Raw genomic sequence first — 25693 nt, forward strand, 5'->3', positions numbered from 1 at the left:
GCTGGCGGAGTCGTGTACAGTTTGGAGCCAAAGCCGCCAAGGCCAAGCAAGGCCACGCAAGGCAACGCAAGGCAACGCGAGGCCTACCGCGGCGGGGGAAACGGGTTGGGGTCTCAGCCAGGCTTGGCCGTAGAGAAAATGCACGAACAAGCGCAGCACGTGCCGTGCAACGCACTCCCGTGAGGCCATGAGGCGCGGCCTAACCCCCCCTTCCTCCGGCCTCCGGACCGCTCGGGAATAGTGCAATAAAACGGTAAAGGCGGCCAAGACGGACGGTGTACCGCGCGCGAGTCGCATATACCTTCATTCCGCCCACTGCGGCCTGCGTCCGCTCGCTAGCCTCGTTGCCTCGCTGTGGGTGTGTCAAGAGTGACACGCTCTGCTGTTGCGTTCCGAGACCATGGTTTTTCTTTTGCGATTCTTAAATATTATTCTGGGCTGGGGGATAAGGGCCGCTGAGCCCCCTTGGTTGCTGCCGCGAATACGGGGTGCGGGGTGTATCGGTCTCTCTCCTGCCATGCCGACATGCAAAGTAAGCTGCGGCTAACATGCATGGAAGGAGTCTATAGGTGGGGTTATTGTTGACGCGGGGGGTGACTGTCCGGCGGCCGTTTGGGCTGTTGGGTATCTAAGAGTAATCGCAACATGGACCCTCACACAGAGACTGCGTAGAGCCCCCCCCCCCCCCCCCCCCCCGGTGTTGGGCGATCTTGCTGTCTTTGTCCAGCGAGCCCTGTTATACCTGTTAGACGGTCTTTGGAATACGGTGACGGGCTGTGAGTGACCGTGCCAGGCGCGAAAAGGACGACGACGACGACGACGACGACCCACTGCCACACGATATACAGCAGCAGCACCGTAGCAGCACTACTGTAGCAGATTACCAGAGTGGGTGAGCCCAAGTACCTTATTTTACATATATATATCCACTTTGCGGGAGCGACAGAGGGTAGGGACTGAAGGACAGAGCGCCGGACAGTGGTGGGCACAAGAGCCGAGGTGTGCGAGTGCGCGCAACATGCGCCCAAGCGGGTCCTTTTTTTTGTTTTTTTTTCTTCTTGCCATGGGCGCCGGGAGAGGAGAGAGAGAGTGAAAACAGGGAAAAAGGGAAAGGGACACACACTCACACCCTGTTGCGCGCGCGCGCGCATATTATGGGGGAATGGGTGTGGGCTCTGGGTGCTCGCTGGGATCGCTGCCTGGGTGCTGCCTGGGTGGATGGGCTGCTGGCCTGCTGGCTGGGTGCCCGCTGCTGTGGGAGGGATGGGATGTGTGCACTGCGCTTTTGTGTTGCGTCGCTCTTCTCCCGTCTCTCCCTCTTACTCTCTCTCTCCCCATTCCCGTCAAGTGTTGAAAGAAAACCATTCTCTACCACACGACACACATCACACATCACCCACATTACACAGACACACACAGACACACCCACGACGACGCGCGCCAGCATCGCCCCCCCGCCCGAGAGTCTGTCTGTCTGTGTTTGAGACGCCAGGGCCGTCCCCCCCCCCCCCCCCCTCCCCCGTTTCTCTCCTCGGAGCCTCTCTGCCTCTCTCTGCCTCCCCGCGCGCGCCTGGGCCTCTCCGTCCATCCCACATCGCACACACACACACACGCTCTCCTGGGTCGTTCATCCATCCCATCACTCCTCTTTTTCAACCACCACGACCACACACACACAGATACCATACCCCCCTCCCATTGCTACTGCCTGGCGCAGTACTTCATCCTCACCCCCCCTCCTCCCCCCACATCCCCCCGTCTCCCCCCGCGCGCCGACGCCGAGCGCCTCCCGATCGAGCCTGGACCCACGCCGCAGCCCCCTTTCAGTCGGACCCCTGTGCACCGAAAGCGTCTGCCCAGTCTCCAGTCCGCCTCTTGGTCCCACGACATCTCTTTGCTTTGCCCTCCTCCAACAACTGCGCCGACGTATTGCGGCCTCTTTTCCATCCATCACCTACCACATAATCCCCCACCCCCCCGGCTCTCCCTCCTCGGTGACAACAGCGGAGCTAGCACTTGCATCCCGCACCCCGTGGTGTCACCGCAGAGCCGGCTCGTCGTTTCGCACCACCCTCCCTCCCTCTCTGCCTCTTCTCCTCTTGCCATCCCGCACCGGCTAGTCCGACCCGCACGCTGAGCGTGCTCATCCACCCATCACTCGAACATCGTCACTCGTATTCGACCACCCTCGTTTCCCTCCCCATTCCCCCCCCCCCCCCCCCCCCCCCCCATCCTAACCACCATGTCCTACCCATTCGACACCCCAGGATACACCAACGTCCTGGACGATACCCGCCTCTGGGGCCGTAGCTGTGTGCAGTGCACCGACCCCGCGCCAGCATGTAGTTGTGCCAAGGGCGAGAGTTGCGTTCAGATTGAGCGGTGAGTGACAACCATCTCGTGCGGCACACGCGTGTTGCGTGTGTGCGCCGAATGTCGGGCGCCGCACGGACGGGGCTGTGCAAAGAGACATCCGCATCCCGCTTGGCACACTGAAACTGATCGTCCCAGAACATGTAGCGAGTGCGTGACCGTCAAGTGCATCAGCTCGAGCAGCTCAAAAGGCATCAACCCCGGTATCATTGCTGGCCCAATCATCGGAGTGGCCCTCATTGCTGCCAGTCTTGTCCTCTTTTGGTGGCTGCGGCGGAAGAAGGTACGTGCCAGCCAGGCAGAGGCCCTTTTCCTCCTGGATCGCTTTCCGCTGACACTCCATTGCAGCAACGTGACCTTGCGCGTCTCGAGGACCTGGCAGAGCGGGCACGGAAGGGCGAGTCGTCGGCCTTCCACCTGTCCACACCAGCATCACCTTCAGCAGCAGCGCGCCATAGGTCTCAGCAGTCTGGCACGCCGCGGAGTCCCGCGAGCGGCGGAAGCGGTGGCATGCGCCAAGCGCAGCGCCAAGTGCTTCCCAACGTCCCCGCCGATGCAGAGTTTTACGACGAGAATGGTGCGACCATCCGCGTATACTCGGCGTCGCGTGGCGTCATCAACGCAGACCCCAACCACCCGGACAATGGTGGCACTGGCGACCCCTTTGCCGACCAGCGCAGCATGTCCACATCGGGCAGCGGCCACTCGACCAACGTTATTCCTATCCACTTTGTGCCCGCCGGCCAGTCCGACGACTTGGCCAACGGAGAGCAGCCCTCTGTCGACCAGCAGGCCCAGGCCGCGCGCACGCTCGACCTGGCGCGTCAAAACCTCTTCCGTCCAGGCGCACGCCCAGGCGTCGCACCTCCTCCCCGTCCCGCCCGTGCCCCCGACCTCGACCTCCGCCTCAACCCGCCTCGCGCCGGCAACATGGCCGAGGCGAACAGCGGTTCGTCGCGTATCTCGATTGCCTCCATGACGTCTGGTGCTCCTTCCTTCTTGTCGTCCAACACTGCCGATCTCCATCTCGATGTCCCCAAGATTGTCACTCGCCAGCAGGTTCACGTCGGTCGTCTCCAGGCCGCCGAGGTCGTTCAATTCAGCACTCTGCGTGCGGCCCAGGAGTCGGCCGACAACCGCGGCGCTGCTGCCAACCCGTTCAACGAAAAGGAAGAGGTCCAGAGTGCTGCCGCCTCGCAGGAGACGTTTGGCAGCGAGGTCCACAGTGGCGGCGAGGCAGCCCAGAGCCGTGTCTCTGTTGGCTCGCGCCGCTTCGATGACGACGGCAACGCCGTCTCTCAGCCCAGCCCCACCGACCTCCGCTTCTCCATGGGTTCCCTTGCCTACGACCGTACCTCCGTCTCCACCAACGGCACCAGGCAGATGCCCCCGCCTCCTCCTCCTCCATACACTGCTGCCGAGCGCCCACGCTTCGAGTCCATGTCGTCGGCACACTCCGTGGGCGGCGACTCGCTCCTCGGCTCGTTCCCCATGATTGCCCCGCATGCCGGTGGCCAGTCTCAGCCGCACCCTCTCAGCGGCGGCATCCCCCAAAACTTGTCCACCACCTCGCTGGACCTCGCCAACTCGGCGCGGCCCCCAACAGCGTTTAGGGGCGCCCAAGCCCGCCCCCTCACCGCCACCTCTTCCCACTCTGTCGCCGACTCGTTCCTCGGCAGCTTCCCATTCGTCCCGCCCAACGTCAACGGCGACGGATCGCCTGTACCCCCCATGCCAGGAGCAAGGGGCTCGCAGCAGGCCAACCCGGGCCGCCTGACACTGGGCATGAGCGCAGTCAGCGAGGGCCTCGGTGACTTTGACTTTAGCTTTGAGAGCAGCGGTCACCCAGCGTCAGCAGCAGCAGCAGCAGCAGCAGCGGGCCAGGGCCACGGCGGCGAAGAACACGAAGAACACGTCGAGGACCCCACCACACCCCGCGCGCCTACAATGCGCCGCTGAGGTCGAAACCCAACCCAACCCCCACCACCCTCATTTTAATGACCAACGTAGACATCGGCCAGAGAGAGCCATATCTGTAGGGATGTTGTTATGCCACGCTTTTTACTCCCCATATACCAAAAACACGGCTGCACGGGAGTGAAGAGACGGAGACGGGTGGTACAGTTGAAGTGACTGGAGCAGACTCGAGCGTTTGGCTTTGGCTTTGGCTTTGGCTTTGTCTCGTCGCGGGAGCGCACCGGTGCCCACAACCCCAGTTCTCGCTGGGAGTGCTGGTGCTGGTGCTAGTGCTGGTGCTAGTACATACAGTGCAAAAGACGGGTATGTGTGCCGATTACGCGTCGTCATTACACAGTACACAGCACACAGTACATCACACCACATACCGCAGAAAAAAGGCCTTGTAACTGGCAGTATGGGCCATGGACCACGCACGGTATTTGCCACAAGCGGGAGGTGGGTCGCATTCGTACAGTACGGCGTCGACGGCGTCTCGATGGCCTACACGGCCCAGCCTCCCACAGCCACCGGGTGCGTATGTATGTACGCGCGCGTGTGTGCGTGCGTTCGGCGGGGGTGGGCCCGGCTCGACGCGCCGTCCCGTCGGGAGAGGGGCAGTGGGGTAGCTTCCATTGGAATTGGGTGGGACGCAGGATACATACCCGCAAAAACACGGATGTACTGTACATACTTTACACGTACTCTCTGCCAGCTGCATTACTCCAGTACGACTGGGGCGAAACGAGGTCTAGGTCTAAGTCTAGGTCTGGGACGTCTCCACGCGTCTTCTTTCACGGCGTCACCTCGCAGATCGAGGGACTGTGGCATTCGGGAATGGCCAGGCTTTGGCGTTCTGGCCAGAGATCCAGAGACCGCAGACACCGGCGGCACAGGTGCACGGGTGCTGGGTGCACGAGTGACTCGTGTCGCGACTTGCCTAGAGAAGCAGGTCGCGTATGAGCGGGGCATGGGATCATGGGATGGCATGTGGCACATTGGTATGAAAGAAAATCCAGACGTCCAGACGCGGCGATTCGGCGTGTGCCTGGTAGCTTTATAGCTGGTGGGCTTTTGGGCGCGCCGTCCCGTCCACCGGCTGTTGTGCCTGCATGGACTGTCGAGGTGGGCCCGGGCTCGATTGGAATTTGTCCATCTTGACTGTGAGCAGACCAATAGGGCGGTGGACGGTGGCACTGTACTGTACGTGTCCATCGAGTGTGGCTCGTTGGCGCCATTCTCAAGTCGTCCGTGTGCGGGTCACCCCAGAACCGTGGTACCTAGTCCCCTTCGGCTCTGGCTCTCTGGGCCACCTGTGTGTTGTTCACAGCTCTGCCGCGTTATCCACGACGCTTTCACACATGATCCCCAAGGCCGTTGGGTACGGGATCACGTACAGAAGAGAGGAGAACCACAGCGAACACCCAGACGCGACGTTTCTGCCCTAACTGCGTTTTCGTTGTCACCTCGATCACTATGGCAACAGGCGCCGGGGTCGTCGCGACCGTCAGAACTGGGTTGGCCTCTTCGGTACCCCCCCGCGCTGGAATGAGGAATGGGAGCCAAACGTGGGAACCGCCAAAATAAAACTCCCCCCACCCCGCCAAACGGAAAAGGCTCGGTATCGTAATCGTAACGAGGACGGCAACGGCAAAACCATGCTGCTGGATTGTTAGTGTCGTGGAAGTGGGGGCGTTGGGGGGAGACGTGGGCACGCAAAGTGTGCCAAGGTACATGGATACGTGCTTGCCTAAGCATGCCTCTGAGACATACACGAAGGAACATACACGAAGGAACTGACATGGGTGGAACAAGTACAACTACGTGGTGGAAACGAGCAGGTCCAGCGAGGATGCGCTGTGGCTCTCGGTCAATTACTATCCGCCACAAACGGGTATGGCCTCGTTACTCCACGTTCACGAAGGTCCTTGCAACCTGGCTCTGATCTTCCGTGAACACCGATTGGAGAACGCAGGGCAAAACCCCTCTTGTACACTCGCATACAGACTGCATACTAGTCCCTGTGGGCGACGAACTGTACGGAAAGTGGGGGTCTACTGGGTCCTCGAGCCTCACTACAGAACCGATCATTCTAGATATGTGGGGCAGCGCATCCGCGAACAGCCGGTAAACAAACGCGGCACACTGGTATGGATATGCGAGACCAACATGAGAGTGCCTGTTGCGTAGGACGTTTATCCAGCGAGAGCGAGCGGTGTAACACTCACTTAGCGTGGATCGGAGGAGGATGCCGAGATGTCTCGGGTAGTAGAGTGTGTCTCGTAAGCAATCTTATGTCCAAAGCTAATCTGCACGGACGTGGGGACTAGTGTGGGAGGGACGCCCTGCCACGAGCGCCAGAGGTTGTAAGCGTCAGTTAGCCCTGGGGGGGTGAAATCTGTATGTTTCATTCACTTTGATAAATATACCTCCGTTCACTCCAAATGCCACCTGTCACATCTCTCCTCTTTTGCTTTACGTAAACACTCCTCGTCGGATCGCAACGGTCTCTCGACCTGAAAGTTGGAATCCGACTTTTGCACCTGCACCAGCCTCTAATACACCCAACTAAAACCCGCTGCCATGCGCTCCACTCTCGCCAGGCAACTCGGAAGCGCGACCGCTGCGGGGCGTGCGGCTGGCCCGCTTGCCTCGACCTCGCGGCCTGTTCTGCGCGCCGCCATCTCGCGCGCCTCGCCCATGGCCTCGGTCGCCTCGTCGTCGCGCTCGATCGTCACCATCCCCCACCCTTCCCTCGACCCTTCCCTCGGCGAGACGCATTTCGTGATCAAGTCGACTAGCAAGATTACCTCGATGATCCAGGTGTTTGCTTTGGTGCGCGAGGCTGAGCGCAAGCTGGGCCCCATCATCACCATGGACGTCCCAAGGAGCGCGGACACTTTCCAGCCCGGCAACCTTGTTTTTATCACCCTCCTCCATCCCGTCAAGTTCAACAAGGAGGAGCCGATTGTGTTTGAGATGGACGCCCCCTTTGTCAGCAAGGAGAGCACATACCTGGGAGGCGTCACTTCTGCCGACCTCAGCCTCGCCATTAGTGGTAAACCTCCCCGCAACGGTCACCAGAATGTGGGTCCCAACACTCCTATGCGTGTCCGTATCGAGCTGTGGGAAAAGCACGACGAGCGCATGTACTCCCTGGCAAAGTTCCCCGAACAGCGTGTCCGCCCCAGTGTTTTCGAGAGGCGCGAGGACAGCAAGCTTGTGGACGCCCTCAAGGCCTTTGACGGCGGCTTCTTCGGTGGCCTGAACGGTCTGGCGGACAAGTACGCCGACCTTGCGGGCGTGCCGGAGGACGAGCACGTTCCCGAGTCCGAGGGCAAGCAGAAGCCCACCCCCCTTCGCAGGCCTCAGCCCGTTGCCGAGGTCGTTACCCCACCCGAGGCCGCCGAGCCTGTCGCCCCCGTCGAGCCCGTCGAGCCCAAGGTCCCCGCCGCCCCCGCCCGTGCCACCAAGGCCGAGAAGATGCGTTTGCAGGCCTTGGAGGTCGCCCGGCGTAACGCCCAGCAGGCGGCTGAGGCTGTCCAGGCCAAGAAGGACGCCGAACAGGCCGCGGCCACTGCTGCTGCTGCCGCCCCCGCCGCCCCCGCCGCTACCCCTTCGGTCGTTCTGAATATCAAGCCCAAGCAGCAGGAGGAGAAGAAGAGCGGCTGGAACTGGCTGTCAGGCAGCAAGTCCTAGGGTTGTAGAGCTTGTATATAGACCAATATACCGTCGTTAGAGCAATGCATTCTTTACACACTTCATGGGCCCGCCAAAAAGAAACTGTGGATGGCACCAAGATGTACACGGTTCTTGTGATGACCGGCGGAAGCAAATTGTTCGTTGGGATCCTGATTGTTGCCATTGACGGCGCAGAACGCTCATGTTGGCATCTGCTTTCGCCATCCATCATCCCTTTCATCACTCTTACCACCCACCCCATCCATCCACAATGTCGCAAGCGCATCGCCCAACATGGAACCCGACCATGGGCAAGGAGACCAAGTCGGGCAGCCAGATGGTCTCCAAGTGGGGCCTGGCGTCGCACACAAAACTCAAGTTCCGCCAGCCCGGCCAGACCAACACGTCGGACGTTGCGCGCCGCGACCTGCGCGCCGAGCTTGCGGCTGCCGAGCGCGTGGCCGAGAACAAGAAGCGTAAAGCCGCGGGACTGCAGCCTCTGCCGCCCGTCGCGGGCGCTCTGCAGATCGAGAACGGCAGTGCGGCCGCGAGCGAGGCGGCGGCCGACGACGACGAGGAACGTGCCAAGAGGCGAAAGGTGCTCGAGGAGGCGGCCGAGCTCGACAAGGACGACAGCAGTGACGACGACGATGATGAGGATGAGGATGAGGCGGATAAGGGCAAGGGCAAGGCTGGCGGCGATGACGATGACGACGATGAGGACGACGACGACGACAGCGACGAGTGAGTTGATGTCCTTCTTGCGTTCTGCTAACTCGCAGCGACAGCGATGACGAGGACGACACCGCGGCGCTGATGGCCGAGCTGGCGCGCATCAAGCAGGAGCGTGCAGAGGAGAAGGCTCGCTTGGTGGGTGCCCTCCACCCTCTTGTCGCAACCCCACTAACAACAACACAGGAAGCCGAGGCCAACGCCGAGACCGCCGCCGACCGCGAGGCCGAGATTGCCACTGGCAACCCGCTCCTCAACCTCCAGGCTGCCCTGGGACAGACCCCGAGTGCGGCCAGCACCACGTCGACGTTTGCTGTCAAGCGTCGGTGGGATGACGACCTCATCTTCAAGAACCAGACCGCCGGCCAGAGCGACAAGCCAAAGGGCGAGTTTGTCAACGACCTCTTGCGTTCCGAGTTTCACAAGAAGTTCATGCAGAAGTGAGTCATTGTGGGGTATACAGACGTTGGCGGGGGAGATGGGGGCCACCTCGCTGTCACCTTGATGGAGTCGCTTCGCGCGCCCTCGAGACGGAGCAGTGGGGTGGCAACGGCTAGGTGTGGTCCACCGTAGCCGACTTGTTTGTCTTCCTCCCCTGTCCCTCTTTTCCCTCTTACTTCTCTCGTACTGACTCTCCAGGTTCATCAAGTAAACTTGTGGTGGTTAGCATGTATATCCTGTACTAGAGGGCGCAATGCATAACTGGCGCTGTTGACTGTGTCTTGTGGAAACCTGATTGACTGCGCCGAGCGCTGAACAAAAGCCGACGAGAACCTTCCTCTGCAACTGACCATGCATGCATCAGTGGCCCGTATCTTCCCTCACCATGCATACAGTAGCAACGAGCACGCTGCCAGGCCGCCTCAGCTCGCCATCGGCTTGGACGTCGTCGTCGGCGACAGACGGCGGCTGCTCAGCACCGTCATCCATGACGTGTTATTCCCCCGAGCTGTATCATATACCCCCGCGCTTGGCGATGACTGCACGCGCGCCATCCATCTGATCAACCATCCTTCCTTCCTCCCAACACCCACCTCTCGGCGACCTCGCGTCCTCACACTGCCCCCCTTCTCCTCCCCGACACTCTCACCGTCAACGCCAAGCGAGCCTACCATGCCCCCCGCCGCGTCAGGCAGCGTGTGGCGTGAACCGACCAAGGCGGACAAGCCTCCAAAGTGAGTGGGATCAGCGGCGACTCCCGGGTTGTCTGCGAGCCGCGCGACGCGGGCTGCAAGCTGGTGTGTTGTGAACACTGCATTATCTGCAGCGCGAGCTGTGGAGCAGCAACACCGTGGAGATTGCTCGTCGCTGTCGCGACCTAGTGGTTATGAAGGACATGTGCTGATCGGACCACAGGGATGCAGACTTGCAGGTACGGTGACGTCCGGCGGCGACAACTGACTGACAACAGACGGCATGGCTCTTCCTCCAGGATGGTGTGGAGCACATTATGACCCGGTAAGTGTCCTTGCCCGTCTCTCTCTGGCGCACGCAGTCCACCATAGTGTGCCGAGATCCAGACCCCAGGTGCCACCGAAACACAATCGCACGCTCGTACTGACGCTATCGCCAGCCTGCACCTGGGCATGTCGTATCAGTACTACATTCTGCTGTACACGGCCATCTACGACTACTGTACTGTCCCCAGCCGTGGCGGCATCTCCTTCAACCAGAAGGGGGGCGCCAGCCTGCAGGGTGCGGACCTGTACAAGAAGCTCAACCAGTTCCTCACAGAGCACTGCAAGCAGATGCGCGACGTGAGTCGCCTGTTGATTTATCGGGGGGTGATGGATTCACGGCTGACGCACCGACGCAGGAGGGCGAGAAGCTCAACGACCTCGAGCTGCTCAAGTACTACGCCAGGCAGTGGGACCGTTACACCACTGGTGCTAGCTACGTCCACAAACTGTTCAACTACCTGAACAAGCACTGGGTCAAGCGCGAGAAGGACGAGGGCCGCAAGGACGTCTACACCGTCTACACTGTGAGTGGTTAAGCGCGTGGGCGATTCTAACTGCCCAGCTCGCCCTCGTTGCCTGGAAGCGCAACTTCTTCCGCTACATCCAAAAGGACACCAACGAGGTGTCGCGTCTCACCCAGGCCGTCCTCAGGCAGATTGAGCTCCAGCGTAACGGCGAGTCGATCGACAACGGCCTCCTCAAGAAGGTCATTGAGAGCTACGGTGGGTGAAACCAGAAAACACACGTGGGGAAGGCAACACTGCTGACAGGCCCCAGTCGCGCTTGGTATCGATGATGCCGACGCCCAGCGCCAGAACCTGGACGTCTACAACGAGTGCTTCCAAAAGTACTTTATCCAGGCCACGGACAAGTACTATGCCGCCGAGTCGGCTGCCTTTGTCACTGCCAACTCGGTGCCCGACTACATGAAGAAGGCCGAGGACCGTCTCCAGGAGGAGGGGGACAGGATAAACCTTTACCTGCACGACAGCACGCGCCGCGAGCTCAAGGAGAAGTGCGAGCTTGTCCTTATCCAGGCCCACCAGGAGCTCCTGTGGGAGGAGTTCCAGTCGCTGCTCGACGCCGACCGCGAGAGTGACCTTGCCCGCATGTACGGTCTCCTCATGCGCGTGCCCGCCGGCCTCGACCCGTTGCGCAAGAAGTTTGAGGACCACGTCAAGCGCGCCGGTCTCGCCGCCGTTGAGCGTGTCCTGCCTGCCCCCGGCGCCGTCAACGAGGCCGGCAAGGCCGAGACCCTCGACCCCAAGTCGTACATTGAGGCTCTCCTCGCTGTCCACAGCAAGTTTGGCGGCATTGTCAACGGCCCGTTCCGTTCCGAGCTCGGATTCAACGCCAGTCTCGACAGGGCATGCCGCGAGTTTGCCAACACCAACGCAGCAGCCAAGAGTTCGTCGCGCTCACCCGAGCTCCTTGCCTCGTATGCCGATCAGCTGCTGCGCAAGAACAACAAGGACCTCGACCCCGACTCGCTGGAGCAGGCTCTCAACCAGGCCATGGTCATCTTCAAGTTTATCGACGACAAGGACGTGTTCCAAAAGTTCTATCAGAAGAAGCTTGCCCAGCGTCTCGTCAACGGCGGTTCGGCCTCGGACGATGCCGAGTCGTCCATGATCTCCAAGCTCAAGGAAGTCTCGGGTTACGACTACACCAACAAGCTCACCCGCATGTTCTCGGACGTCAACGTCAGCCGCGACGTTACTGAAAAGTTCAAGGAGAAGGACCGCCGCGACGGCCAGTCCGAGGACATTGACTTTACCGTCATGGTTCTGGGCACCAACTTCTGGCCCCTGGCTCCTCAGCAGACCGACTTTTCCATCCCCCGCGAGATTGCGCCCCTCCACGAGCGCTTCACCAAGTTTTACAACGACGTTCACTCGGGCCGCAAGCTGACCTGGCTGTGGCACGTCTCGAAGAACGAGCTCCGCACGACATACCTCTCGCAAAAGTACATTTTCATGACTAGCGCGTACCAGATGGCCATTCTTACCCAGTTCAACGAGAATGACAGCCTCACGTACCGTGACATTCAGACCGGCACCAAAATCGTCGACGGCTTCCTCAAGCCGCAGATGGCTCTCCTCGTAAAGTCCAAGGTCCTTCTTCTCGACGGCGACACCTACGACTTGAACCTCAACTTCAAGTCCAAGAAGATTCGTATTCAGCTCAACATGCCCGTCCGTGCCGAGCAGAAGGCCGAGGCCACCGAGGTCCTTCAGGCCGTCGACGAGGACCGCAAGTTTGTCTACCAGGCGACGATTGTCCGTCTCATGAAGGCCCGCAAGGTGAGTTTAAAATGAGCGTAGGCGAGCTAACTCTTCAGACCATGAAGCACCAGGCACTCATCCAGGAGGTGACGGCGACCATCTCGACCAAGTTTACACCAAAGGTGTCGGACATCAAGAAGGCGATCGATTACCTGATTGACAAGGAGTACCTGGAGCGCGGCAGCGAGAAGGACACTTACAACTACCTCGCCTAAACTCCTTTCCTCTGCTATGCTTCCGTTTCAGTCTCCTCCTCCCTCACCACCCCGTCGTTCCCCATCAATCCCCCGTTTGCCCGCGTCCCGACCCCCCTGTGTCACCTCTCTCAGCTGCATATCTTGCATCGCGTCGTCTGTGTACATTGATACCAAGTGTGATGGAATAATGTGAAGTACAATTCTGCGCCATGGATGCTCTAACAAAATGCATGAGTGATGTGTAGTAAAATTGTGGTACAAGTATGTTACGACGACTTGCCAGACGACTCCTCGGGCTGCGCTCCGCTCCCAACTTCAACCTCGACCTCCGCCTTGACCTCAGCAGCACCAGCCTCAGTCTCAGTCCCAGCCAGAGCCTCAGCCTCAGTCCCAGCCTCAGCCTCAGCCTCGGCGTCATTCAACTGCTGCTCCCTCACCTGCTTCGAAGGCCTAATCTCGCCCGCCGCCCTCTGGGCTCCGCGCTTGACCCTATTGGCCTCCTGGAAGGCCGCCACGCGCTCGAGCGCCTCCGTCTCGGCCTCCCACCACGAACTCGTTGCAGCCGCGGGCTTCCACTGCGACTTGATCTTGTCGTACGCGCGGCCAGTCGCCTTGGCGTTCTTGCGCATCTTCCTGACTTTTTCATTGGGCGCAGTCCACCACACCTTGATGGGGCCGTCGGTAGCCGACGAAATGGCAGGCGTGATCGGGTCGGTGGCGTACGTCTCGGGCGACGGGGCGCTGGTGCTGGCGGCGTCCTCGACTTGGTCGACGGGCTCGGCGGCGTCCTCGGTCTCGCTGGGGGACACAGCCTCGGCGCTGGAAGCTCCGTCCTGGACAAGCACCTCTGCGTCGTCCGATGTAGATGTACCGTTGCAAATCTCCTCCAGGATGTTGACGTCGTCCACGTCGTCATATTCGAGACCCAGGCCCAGGGGATCGCTCTCCTCGCCGTCCTCGGGGACCGCCAGCAACGCCTCCTCGGCGGCAGCGCGCTCCGGGTCCATGTCGCGCAGGTTCTTGCCCTCGGGAATGACGAGCGTGCTCATCCTCTTGATCATGTCGCACAGCGACGTGTACCTGTTGCGCGCGCGGATGGTGGCAGTCACCGAATCGTCCGAGATGGCGAGGTTGTACTTGACAGACCCTGCAGAGTATTGTGGTCAGTCTGGGCCACTTCTTTTGTTGCTTTTGTGCATTGTAACTTACACTTCTGGTTGGCCCGGGTTTTAGGGTCCTCGGAGAAGCTGACCGGGCCCTCGACGAGCTTGTCGTCGAGGCTGCTCGTAAAGTACATGTCCATGGTGCGCACAGGCTTGGGGCCCTCACCGGTCCACTCGGTAGGTTCAACGGCGATCTGGAGCTTGTTGGCGCCGTTATTGTCGTACTGTTTTGTGCTATCGAAACGCTTCATGACCATGTTGAAGGACTGGTTGGGGAACAAGGCGGCGGCTTGGGTGAGGATCTCTTCAAGGATGGAGACGCTCAGCTTGAAGGCCTGGTTGCCCATCTCCGACGAGCCGTAGAGGACCTGGTCAATCTCTTCCCTGTACGTTGGTCAGCCCGTTTCCGAGATTGATAAGGGGGGAGATAGGGTTTCACTCACAATGACAAGTACTGGAAACCAAAGAGACGAGCAGTGTTGTGGTACGCAACAAAGATGCCGTCCATTTGACCAATTCGGGCTTGGAAGCTGGTCGGTCAGTATCGGAGGACACAGCCTGAGTCAATACCCACTTGTACTTGAGCATGCCCGAGCGAGCAAGCTCATAGTACTCGTTCTCAAACGAGTTGGTCATGCCCTTCATGTAGGCAATGTTGTAAGCCGAGTTGGCAACGTAGTTGGCGCGGTCGTGGCGGATCGGCTGGCATGCGCGAGTCTTGATGTCAAACGTACCGTTGCCAGGCAGGCGAATGTCCTGACAGTCAAGCTGGGAACGCATGAGGATGCCCTTGGACTTGGAGTACGCATAAGCCTCACGCTCAGTGCGCTCCTCTTCGGGCACTGCCGACTCTGGGCTCGAGCTGAGGAAGCGCTCAAAGTCTTCCTGCTCGACAGTCAGGAACTTTTCCAGGATACGGCCATAGTCGCTGAGCACGTTCTCCTCGACGTCATAGTCCTTGATGTTGTCGATACCGTACGTGCCGTTCGGAAGGAGTCTGACAACAATCGCGGCAGGCAGAGCCGCGCCGGCCGTATAATCGTTACGCTCGCCGGCGAAAGCCTGGCTCATGTGCGAAAGGTTGACGGGCTTGCCACCGCTGATGGTAAAGTAGATCTGGGACAGGGCCTTGGTGAGGGTGGACGTCGAGCCGATAAACTTGGTATCAGCGTCGGCAGCCATCTGGGCAAGCTCCTCGTCTCTTGAAGCCGTAATGTACTGGGGGAGACGATGGTATGCAAACTGATCAAAGTTTGGGATTTTGCCAAGGGTTTTGTCAAAGTTCCACACGCCTGAGCGAGGGTCACGCAGGAAGTGTACGCCTTCAGAGAAGAGTACGCGACGCAGGCCACGGGCGAGGCGAGCAACCTTGCCGTTGCGTGGTGCGGTGACGGGGTCGATGGCGATCGAGGTGGCGTGCAAGTTGCCTCTGGCAACCTCCTTCATGAAATTGATGTCGTCCCGACCGGAATCGATTTGGATCTTGGTCTGCTCCTCAAAGACCTCTATAGTAATGTTAGCCCCAAGTACGTTGCCATATCTAGCGTACCGATCAATTCGTCGTCTGACACTTGCTCGAGTTCACGGCCGCCAAACTTGTGCTGGAGTTCTGCGTAGATGTTAGGGCCAAACTGATGGGCGTGATTGCACCACTCACGCGAAACACTCTTGTTGTCCATCACGTGAAGGTCATCGCGCCTGCGGCCATCTAACCGCAGGTGTGGTGGGAGATCACGCTGGCGATTGGCCGCAGCCATACGGGCTGCCACTGACACGTCCACCGACTCCATCTTCTCCTCGAGCGTGTTTAGGATAAGCTCACGAAGCGCTTTAGGCTTGGTGATCAAGTCGGGCTTGTCCTTGAGGATCTCTGCCTCGGCATTACGCCATTCCTCAGAGCTCCAGGTTGGCCCCCCGCCGTGGGTTGGTGGTCTATCACGCATGCCGGTTCCAGGCATGTCGAACTGGGCCTGTGGCCGCCGAGGGTTCGTGGCCTTCTTGGTCCACTTCACCCCCTTCGGCGCAAACCCCTTGGACCCACGTTTGGGCGGTCCAAACGTAACCTCGCCTGGTTCCTGCTTCATGATATCTTTCCACACGTTGTCAACGGCGTCTCCGTTTGACGTCTCGCTGGTCACGACGTCCGATAGGCGTGACAGAAAGCCGCCAGTGATGGACTTGGACTGGGGCGCAGACCGCGACATGAACTTGGACTTCTTGCTGGGAGGGTTGCGAGGAGCCGTAGTGATCACGGTCTCGGCGCCGGACTCGCCCTGGGCATTACCGGCCGTGGGCGTCGCCGAAACCTCAGCGGTGGGCTGAGCGGGTGAAGCGTCTTTCGTCGCCGAAGACGAAGATTCAACATTCTGTCCAGCAGATTCGGTCTGGCTAGCGTCGTGGGTCACTCCCCGCACCTGGGACATTGACGTGCGCTTGTTGTCAGTTGCAAGGAAACAAAATGACGCGCTCATGGCAGGACAAAGCCACTTACAAACTGCGACAGCACCGGGACGGTTGCAGCTGCATACCGCCCATTGTTGCGCACGAAGGGCGAGACGCCCGTTCGACGAACAACAAGCATTGGTGTGGAGTTGTGACGGTGGTGAAGGAGGAGGTTGTAAATGACACCCTTGTCACCACCACAAAAACAACAGACACCACAAATCTCAATGCTCCTCGATTCCAAGTCACGTGACTCTGCTCACGTGGTCGACGCCCAGCCAGCTGCAACGCGCAAGCATCCGTTCATGAACACTCATCCTCCTCGCGTTCTTTGCATCAACAACGACCCCCTTTCATCTCGCAACATGGCCGAGAAGAACGAGAAGAAGCCCGAGGAGACACCCGCTCCTGCCGCGGCCCCCGAGAAGAAGAAGCTCCCCCAGCTTGGCGCGCTCGAGGACGACGACGAGTTTGAGGTGAGTTGACACTTGGTTGTGCACTTGGAATCGTAGAGCTGATGCGTACAGGACTTCCCCGCCTCTGGTGAGCTTTTCGGCACAGACAGAAGTGATGCATGGACCCAGGATGGTGTCACGGTGGCGGTTCAAGTCATCCGTAAAGCACCCTTCTTGTTGACCCATTCGCCCTTCCTTCCTCCTCCTCGTCATCCTTCTGCATAACAACCATATAGCTTCCATGCTGACGCACCCAGCCGAGCAAGCCGGCACCGTGTCCGATGCCCTCGCCGCTGGTGCCCCCGGCGCTGACCAGCTGTGGGAGGACAACTGGGACGACGACGACGTCGAGGACGACTTCCAGAAGCAGCTCCGCCAGGCGATTGCCGAGCGCGCGGGCGGCGGCGACGAGGCCATGAAGGAGTAGGGCGTAGACGCCAATGGAACATCGACGCAGTGGCACCACGCGCACCAGTGTCACCTGCTGAGAAGGGCGTAATAGTGCGTGTACGGTTGCACGCACTGATGGGATAGCTAGAGAGACGGATAGAGCCGTCACAGACTATGCACGCAGTCACGATATCAAAGCACGACACGAACGGCCCACACGGCGGTCTCTCAACACGACAACTCTCGCGCGTCCGCGAGCTGCCACTGACTGATACTCCAGGATCGCATGCTTGTTCTGGCGGCAACTCATGTCTTCACTGACTTGCCCCTCTGGCAGTATCGATATCGACTGTTACCGCTTCGGATTTCGGCCACGCTACGCAGACTTGACTGAACGCGTATCATCGAGCTTCGCCGTCGGTCTTGCTCGCCAGGTCCATCACATCTTCCCGACTTACCTGTCCCCGTAGCTATTCCCTACAGTGTTCGAACTGTCGACCTGGCTGGCCGACATCACCGTTCTGGCGCCAGCCAGATCGCGAGTTCGATGTTGCCCAGGGCGCTCTCCAGGCCTGCTGTGGGACACACGCAGTCGGCCATGATGTCTGGTATGCTGTGGGCCACAAGTAGCGCGCCCCAAGCGATACGTGGACATTTGCGAGTCCTTGACCCTTTGCGACTGATTGGGACCTCTGACGTGGCGATACATAGGAGCAATTGTCATGAAGGGAGATCTCGACATTACATATGGTCACTGTACCGACGTTTATCGACACAGACCAGCTCGAACGCAGGCATGCCCCACCGCAGCGACACTTGCAACCTCTCACAGGTTGCCGACGACCCGCGTTGCGGTACTATGTGCATTACGCAAATATACTAACAATAAACAATGTGGCGTAACCTAGATAGATGTGTTTCGTCCGCTCTCTCTCTCTCTAGTGACCCCATCCTCGTGGTCCTCGTATCACCGCCTGCCCATGCGGTTGCGGTACGCTGCAAGCTCGCGCATGGCCTCCTCCTCAATCATGTCCGCCTCGCGCTCGGCCTCGAGCCTCTCGCGCTCGGCCTCGCGGCGCTCCCACGCATCGGCCTCTCCCGCAGCGACCTTGTCGGCCATGACTTGGCGCAGGGGCTTGGGCGCGCCGCTGGCTGTGGGCGCACCGGCCTGGAGGATGGGGTTGCGCTCCAACCGCTCAAAGAGGGCGTACATCTTTTCGGCCTCGCGGTCCTTCTCCTCGTCGGTCATGCCTGCGAACGGCGACGACCAGCCGTCGTCGGCCGGCTGCTCGAGCGCCGTGATGGGGTGGCGGTTTCTTGTTGTGGAGGGCTGCGAGTGCGTGGAGAGGCGCTGAGCAGACTGCTGAGAGTAGGTCGACACGCGGGGCTGAGCCTGCGAGGCAGACGACTGCTGAGAATAGCCAGATAACCGCACCGGCGAGGGAATGCGGGGCGGTGGGATGGACGGCGGCGGTGCCATGGGGGGAGGCTGCATGGGCGGTGTCTTGGACGGCGAGGGCACCCTGTTGGGCGAAGGCACCCTGTTGGGCGAAGGCACCCTGCTGGGCGAAGGCACCCTTGGAGGTGGCCTCGAGGGTGGGAGCGTCGAAGGTGGAAGCGACGGAAACGTCGCTGATGGAGGCGGCCTCCCCGACGGCGCATGCCTCGGGGTCGGCGCAGCAATCGGTTCTGGCTCTGGCTCAATCTCGCGGACACGAGCGGGAGGAGGGCCGGTCATGCCCTTGCGGAAGAGGATGCCCGAGGCATTTCCATAGCCAATCTCGTCACACAGCACAGATTCTGGCGTCAGTTGATGGAAAGAGGCCACAAACTCACCGTCACCACCGCAGGCGGCCCAGAGGAGCTCGCCGGCAGTATCGCGGCACTGGAGGTGGGCGTGTCCGTTCATGAGCCGCAGAAGGGTTCCCAGGAGCCCCTCACGCTTCTCGAGGGGCTCGGACTTTGGCGAACGGTCGAGGTCGACGGGGAAGAGGGCGTTGTGAAAGTAGGCGCGCATCTCTTTGCTGCCGTTGGCGGCGTTGACAGCCAAAAGCAGGATAGGAGGCAGCACGTTGTCGAGAGCGAGACCTGGGTCGGGATCAGAACGACCATGCAGACGGTCCTTGACAAAGCCCGCGAGGATAGCAATGAGGCGCCGAGGCAAGGCAGTGACATCGGTCATCCTGGAGAGCAGGGCCTTTCCGTTCTCGTCGGACGCCGCTGACGTTGTTGACAGCGTCGGCGATGGCGACCGGCTGCCACCGCTACCACCACTGGGTGGAGACAAGGTACCGAGGTTGTCATCGTATGATGTAGGCCGCGGCAACCCTGGCGGGGGGTCGTTGGACGACCGGCTCATGCGACCAAAGAATCCCTTCTTCTTCTTGCTGCCGTCATCGAACAAGGACGCTGGGGCCGAGTTCCAGGTGGGGAGGAGCTCGGCATTGAAAGGGATACACAAAAGAGCGTGAAGGGCGTGGGTCAACGGGGCGATAAGGTCTGTGAATGGCAGGGTGTAGACAATGTTCAGCACTGGGTACAGCAGCCTGCGATCGTCAGCTACGGGTCGGTTCGACGCGCCCAGCTTACGCCTTGAGTGCAGGATCCCATGGAGTCTCGGTGGACCTGGCATCCTTTGCTGGGTACCATCGCAGGATGTTTCCCACGAGCTTCAAGAGCTCGGACAGCGTATCGTAGTGTGCCGGAACCGGGGTGACGTTGTGGAGGTGCTGGCGCGCACAGTCAGGTCCTAGAGCTTGTGGGATGGGCCAGCTCTTGTTCAACTCACATAAACGAGGCGCGGGACAATGTTCTCCTTGTCGACCATGCTCTGTACCCCGCTGCCATAGGCAGTCACGAGGAAGCCGACACGACACAGAAGGAAGAGTCGGTCGGGCAACGAGTCGTCCGCCACTGCGCGCGCGATAGCCTCGGCCGCGCCCATGGTGGACAGCTTGTTGCGCGTGCTGGGGTGCAGAACGAGGGTGTTGGCCAGGCCACGCAGAGCCTCGAGCGCGGGCTTGGAGGTAGGCTGTACCGTGCTCCTCCCGCGACCTGGAAACGGCAGAGCTGTGTGATACACGAGGGTGGCGAGGTTCTCGTTCTTCAGAAGCACTTCTCCCGATCCAACGGGGTTGCGTCCCAGCACTTTGAGCGTATTGAGGGCTGCAACATGGACTGGATGTCAGCTGATGCAAGAGACAAGAAGGAGCTCACTGTGTTCAGGCCATTGGGCCCAAACGCCTCCTGGCCGGAGGTCGTCGAAGATGGCCTCGAGCAGCAGTGTGCGATCCTCTGGCTTGAGCTCTGTGGGCTTGGCCTCGCTCACGCGGTCCAGCTCTCTGCGGACATTGTAGAATGCCAGCGGGTTGCCGCGGTTCAGACTTGTGTAGTTGCCGGCAGATAGGTATGCTGCCATGGTGGTGTGCCGACGTTGTAGGTTGTCAACAAGGGGCCATGAGAGAGCGGCAAGAGATGGCTCCAAAAAGTCGACACGCGGCGGCACTCTGTGCGGGGTCTGGAACCGGGGAGTGGGGAGCGATGCGATGTCAAAGGGGACAGTTGGGTCGAGGGTTGTGGGCGATGTATACGGGTATGCCGCACGGTGTGAGCAGTGGGTGTGTCTAACTGGTGGGCGGACACTTGACGACGACCAAAGTCGGACGAGCGGCGGCGACGCGATGAACGCCGGACGGCGCTGCACCTGAAACGTTAAGTAAAGGGCGGCGAAATGTGCGTCTGTGCGGGGCCTCACGGCGGGTGGGTCTCTCAGAATGGCTAGAGACTGACCGTCCCCGAGACGGACGCCGACAGACTGCGGAGGGCAATGCATATGCACCTTGGACAGGTATCTGGTCGACCTGCTGACAAAAGACCTGCATGCACACGTATAACTGGGGAGGACCATGCCTGGACCGTGTCTGCCGTCGCTTGGGTATCGGTTACTCCGGCTCGCACCCATTTTGTACGCGCGCTCGGACCACAGTCGCCGCACCAGACGTTGCTGTCTCGGAGACCCTCTAGGGTGGCATGGATAGAGTTTGGCAATGCATGACAAGCAGCAGGACGTAATAAGAGAATATAAGAGCTGCTGCAACAAGCCATGTAAGAGAGAGAAATGGGCCGTGGGTGGCTGCTCGGGGCGCTTCGGGGCGGGTGGGTGGATTGACTGTTTGTGGCCGTCATGGGAACAATGGACAATGGGAGTGCCATGCTGTACGCCGCCGCCCCGCCGACACTGTGGCCCACACGCTGGCAGCAATGCACGCATGGCACGCATGGCATTTGGCTGCACACACATTGACACCTCGTACTCATACACCCCTATACACCACTCACATCTCCTGCTCGCCATGGCCATGCTCCTCCGCGCCAACCCCCTCCGCGCCGTCGCTCGCGCCCCCATCCGCCAGCAGGTCCGCGCCCTGCACATCGAGAACACTGTCGACAAGTGCGTACTGCCGGGCAGAGACCCAGTCGTGTTCCTTCCCCTCCTTGGCATCATCTCCTCTAGCCCGCTCACTGAACCTCTTGCTCACAACAACTCAGCGCCATCCCCGCTGGCTCGGGCCGCTCGACCGCCTTCAAGCTCCGCTTCATCGCCTACGGCACCGTTGGCACTCTCCTCCCTTACATCGCCGCCTACATCTCGTTCCAGAAGGCCGCCGCGGCTTAAGCGCCCCGTCCCAAGACCCCTCAAGCACACGGCGCGAGCCCCGGCTCAGCACTCGAGATGGTAGTAGAGACAGTGAAATGCAAACTAAGCAGGCATGGATGGATGCAGAGTGGACAAGGACATGGAAGGTGTTCACAGTGCTTGGCATTGGGCGCGCTGGCATTGGACGATGGACACTACCACAGAGCGTGGGAGATGTCCACTGATCGAGCACTGACCAGCGGTGACCTCACTTGGCGGAGGAGGAGCGGTGTCTGTGTGACCACCGCTTCCATAACTGGGCGTGGCCAGTCGCAGGATGGCAGTCGTCGTCGTCGTCGTCGACGTGTCCAGGACCCACAGCTTTTTCACGACGCCGCCGAGGTAGTCACCTCTCGGAACCGCACGCCGACGTGCCCCGACGCCGCCTCTGGGTACCGCCCATTTTGTCAGGTTGGCCGCCGAGAAAGTGGCTGTTGTTTGCGGCGGCAGGATGTCAAAAGGCGTGAACGAAAATGTCCAGTTGGCTGGCTTGAAGAAACAACTGGGTGCCACACTCGGGATGCTCCTTGGATCCTTGGCCTATTTTCCAAGCCGTGTCTTGCTGGCATTTTCTGTTAAGAAGTAAGGGCCGCCCAGCTATATGAGGTACTCAGCTGGTAATAAGTGGTGGTGGCGAGGTGCTGGGTGGCCCTCGATGGCATGTGTACCAGTTATGTAGGAATAGGAAGCAAGTGGGAAGATGGAACGGCGTGGAGAGTTTAATTGAAGACTCCCGTTTAATGACTCCCGTCGCCAACTTTTGGCATTCCAAGTCAGTACATGGCTCACCGTAAAGGTCGAGAGAGATATCCCACAAATACCAAGCTCCCCATATGTGACTCATGGCTCACTCGCAACACGTCACAGTAGCCAAAACTCGGCCAAGTAACAAGAAACACGAAATACGTTCATGTCCACCCAACCTGCCACACTCACGCCTGCCTGAGCGGATGGCCCCAGCGGTACTCCGCCTGTCCCGCGGTCGGCCACATGGGGCCAACCACATCGGTCGGGAGACACCCACGGAAACCCACGCGGGTGTACCGGAGTCCCCCTATACCCCCTCGTATACCCTTATCCTTGCTGGCCGCTCGCACCGCCGGGGTGGACGGGGCAGTCGGGAGTTCCATGGGGTGTCCGCTAGGCGAGGGGGGGTTAGCGTCGCGTAGAGATTGAAGGCAACGGCGGGTCCCACAGCCCACAGGCTACAGTTCACAGCCCGCAGGACCAACCACGACGGCGGTGGCATTTCCATTAGCACATTGGCGACAAGCGACGATGCACCTGCGCGACTACGGAACCTCGGCCAGCCTTGCCTTGCCTTTGCCTTTGCTTGGCTCGGGCCGGACATGCCGTGCGTGCGTCCGTTTAGTGGCCACTTGCGACGTTGAACCCCGAAACGACTGGAGCCTGTTGTTTGAACCTGGCTGCAAGGACGAGATCTCGACCTGGACGTGCGCGTGGGTTGTGGCAAGAATGACCTGCCTGGCACGTTTGGGAGGCTCCCAAACGTGCCTCCGCTTGCTCGTAGTGTCACATTCGAGGTGTTTACCTCTCTCTCTCTCTCTCTCCGTGTACAGGAGAGGAGGTCTTCGAAATTCGATCCCTCAATTCCTTTCGTGGTCGCAGGAAACACCCTGATACCGGGTGGTGGTGTGCGATTGCAGGCCAACCCAACGTCCTGAACCCCGTCTCCCCCCTCTTCGACCCTCGAGGTGGTGGCGCCGGCCATCGACCCTTCGGCGCCATCGAGCCCTTAGTCGTCACCCCATCACACTCCCAAGCCGGCGGCACACGCTGCGGCTCTTTTCCAGCAAGCCATGCAGGACGCGACCGCCGACCCCCGGCTCCGGCCCGGGATGGCGCAGCAACGGACACGGTACACGAGAGAGATCGGTCGCGTGCTCGGCGAGTCGTATGGGCACAGCAGCAAGCAGGCCGCAGGTCGATAGGGTCAACCTGGGAATCGAAAATCGAAAAAACAAACACACCAGATCCACAGAGGAAAATGGCGCGCTCCTGTGCGGAAATCAAGCGGGCAGGATACACCAGCGTGCGCAGGAGGAACAATCCGAAATAGACCGCAACATGCACACGCCAACACGCCACCTCGGCGGAGCTGGCCGTGGGTTTTTTCGTTTCTTTTGACGAGATGTATGCGCCTGCGAACGAGCATGCGTCGGCTGGAGGGGTATAGCATTGGCATTGGCTCGGCGCGTTACTGTGGCACATGCATAGTACTCTGCCCCGCGCGTCTACAGCCGCCGTCGTCGGGGCCAATGTGAGGGGCGTGAGGGTAACTGTGGCTTCGGGCGAAGGACATGTCCGACGCCGAGGTGAGGGTGTGACCGAGGCTCGACGACCACTGCCGGCGGCCGGGACGCCTCCGCCAGTGACGAATGGCCAGTGACAGGTTGCACACGACGCAGCCGATCGCTCACGAGCTCACGCGAGCGAGCACATGGTACAGTAAGCTGGGGGAGGTTATTGGGCCAGACAGGATCGGTCTGGAGGGATGCAGGACCAAACGACGAGATTTTGTAAGTGGCATGTACCGAGATCCGAGTCGCACATGGGCCTCCACTCCTGGCCCGACGTCGGGTTCACCGTAGACCCGAGCACTTCAGAGGTGGGTGACCTCGTGTTCTAAGATGGGGTGGAGACCCCGCTCGACGCGGCCGCTGGAGGATCCAAGTGAGGCAGTGCCGGAGCCAATGCCTTCACTTGGCTGGCGTGTTGTGATGCTGCACAGTCCACGCGTCCCCGAGGCTGGTACCACGTGTACGTCATAGGGGCATCTTAGTAGGTCATGGACCGGTGGGTACGCATCTCGTTTGATCCAGACTCACTGTTGCTGGCACCAGGTGTGGCCTCCATATATTCAAAAACAAAGTGCTCGCAGTTTATTTCCCAGTTAATGGTATAGTTCAGCCAACATGTAAGAGATGTATGACATATAAACGGCACAAGGAGCTTCATTTTTGGCCCTGTCTGTAAGTGTAGTTGGGGTGACGCGTACTGTCACTCCAAGTACCTTCATTGTGGTAATCTTATTTGATGGCTGCGACAAAATGTCGTTATTTAATTTTTAATGTTTTCCGCAGCGGTGGTGGATCACAATGCGTCGTCCAGGCGTATCCACTTCAGCCCCCGCTTGCCTCTAGAAACAAACTATGTCAGCTCATCGTCATCGCTAGATAGCCACAGTGTGTTATTGCGAACAGCGAGGAGAGCCGTGACCACATTGGCCAGTCCACGGATGCCCACCGACGTCGCTACCCAACAGCAAGTCTCTTGGATAGCCCACGCCATTTATCGTCATTCCAAAGCCGCATTCACGGAGAGACGACAAGTCACGGCTCGTCTTGACCAGTGGCAGCGTCGCATCTATCGTCAGGACGGCTGTCAGAACGCAAGTTGATTTTCGATTTCTGCCTCGACCACTCACCTACGAGCCACTCATCTCAAGCTGGCGTCCTTTTGCGAGACGAGATACGCATACGCCGAGGCCGGTGTGATACCCAAGCGTATGGAGACGCCTGGTTGGCTTCTCTTGCAATCCCCAACTCGATGAACGATTAAATTAGGTGTTAGCGGGCCGTCTATCAGTTGACATGCCACTCCGCCTGTCTTTCCTATCGGGTGTATCTACTCTTGTCCTGTTATCGAGTGTATATCTGTTCATCTTCCTATCGAGTGTGTGTATCTCCACCGCACTTGCCTATCACTTGTATCTTGGTGGCGTGCGATGACGTTCGGTTCATGGCAATTAAACATCAATGACGCACAACTGTGCACGTCCAGATAGCCATACAGTTGCACCCAGATAGCCTTGGATCCTAGCCCTATCAGCCTGCCGCCCT

At 59.8% G+C, this 25693-nt stretch overlaps 8 protein-coding genes across 8 annotated transcripts; 6 read left to right on the forward strand and 2 right to left on the reverse strand.

Annotated features, from left to right (window-relative positions):
• Window positions 1–2242: 2242 nt before the first annotated feature.
• On the forward strand, window positions 2243–4332 carry EHS24_008103 (uncharacterized protein; the record flags this gene model as incomplete). Its single annotated transcript, XM_028623428.1, has 3 exons — window positions 2243–2382; window positions 2521–2656; window positions 2722–4332. The coding sequence occupies 3 exons, from the start codon at window positions 2243–2245 to the stop codon at window positions 4330–4332; spliced, it is 1887 nt and encodes a 628-aa protein (XP_028476361.1).
• A 2580-nt stretch (window positions 4333–6912) lies between these two features.
• On the forward strand, window positions 6913–8028 carry EHS24_008104 (uncharacterized protein; the record flags this gene model as incomplete). Its single annotated transcript, XM_028623429.1, has 1 exon — window positions 6913–8028. One exon carries the CDS (start codon window positions 6913–6915, stop codon window positions 8026–8028), a length of 1116 nt encoding a protein of 371 aa, XP_028476362.1.
• A 253-nt stretch (window positions 8029–8281) lies between these two features.
• On the forward strand, window positions 8282–9394 carry EHS24_008105 (uncharacterized protein; the record flags this gene model as incomplete). Its single annotated transcript, XM_028623430.1, has 4 exons — window positions 8282–8754; window positions 8799–8880; window positions 8929–9182; window positions 9382–9394. The coding sequence occupies 4 exons, from the start codon at window positions 8282–8284 to the stop codon at window positions 9392–9394; spliced, it is 822 nt and encodes a 273-aa protein (XP_028476363.1).
• A 461-nt stretch (window positions 9395–9855) lies between these two features.
• Window positions 9856–12702, forward strand: EHS24_008106 (uncharacterized protein; the record flags this gene model as incomplete). Its single annotated transcript, XM_028623431.1, has 8 exons — window positions 9856–9917; window positions 10099–10114; window positions 10154–10200; window positions 10316–10499; window positions 10559–10726; window positions 10765–10924; window positions 10980–12505; window positions 12553–12702. The coding sequence occupies 8 exons, from the start codon at window positions 9856–9858 to the stop codon at window positions 12700–12702; spliced, it is 2313 nt and encodes a 770-aa protein (XP_028476364.1).
• Window positions 12703–12950: 248 nt separating this feature from the next.
• EHS24_008107 (uncharacterized protein) lies at window positions 12951–16428 on the reverse strand (the record flags this gene model as incomplete). Its single annotated transcript, XM_028623432.1, has 7 exons — window positions 12951–13831; window positions 13894–14231; window positions 14291–14377; window positions 14422–15352; window positions 15397–15456; window positions 15505–16279; window positions 16339–16428. 7 exons carry the CDS (start codon window positions 16426–16428, stop codon window positions 12951–12953), a joined length of 3162 nt encoding a protein of 1053 aa, XP_028476365.1.
• Window positions 16429–16516: 88 nt separating this feature from the next.
• Window positions 16517–17171, forward strand: EHS24_008108 (uncharacterized protein; the record flags this gene model as incomplete). The annotated part of the gene is made up of 3 exons (XM_028623433.1): window positions 16517–16765; window positions 16817–16832; window positions 17002–17171. The coding sequence occupies 3 exons, from the start codon at window positions 16517–16519 to the stop codon at window positions 17169–17171; spliced, it is 435 nt and encodes a 144-aa protein (XP_028476366.1).
• A 930-nt stretch (window positions 17172–18101) lies between these two features.
• On the reverse strand, window positions 18102–20552 carry EHS24_008109 (uncharacterized protein; the record flags this gene model as incomplete). Its single annotated transcript, XM_028623434.1, has 5 exons — window positions 18102–18934; window positions 18971–19680; window positions 19724–19863; window positions 19923–20311; window positions 20351–20552. 5 exons carry the CDS (start codon window positions 20550–20552, stop codon window positions 18102–18104), a joined length of 2274 nt encoding a protein of 757 aa, XP_028476367.1.
• Window positions 20553–21486: 934 nt separating this feature from the next.
• EHS24_008110 (uncharacterized protein) lies at window positions 21487–21809 on the forward strand (the record flags this gene model as incomplete). Its single annotated transcript, XM_028623435.1, has 2 exons — window positions 21487–21584; window positions 21683–21809. The coding sequence occupies 2 exons, from the start codon at window positions 21487–21489 to the stop codon at window positions 21807–21809; spliced, it is 225 nt and encodes a 74-aa protein (XP_028476368.1).
• Between the last annotated feature and the right edge of the window lie 3884 nt (window positions 21810–25693).

The sequence above is a fragment of the Apiotrichum porosum genome (assembly GCF_003942205.1).
Source record: "Apiotrichum porosum strain DSM 27194 chromosome Unknown scaffold_6, whole genome shotgun sequence".
Classification (NCBI taxonomy): domain Eukaryota; kingdom Fungi; phylum Basidiomycota; class Tremellomycetes; order Trichosporonales; family Trichosporonaceae; genus Apiotrichum; species Apiotrichum porosum.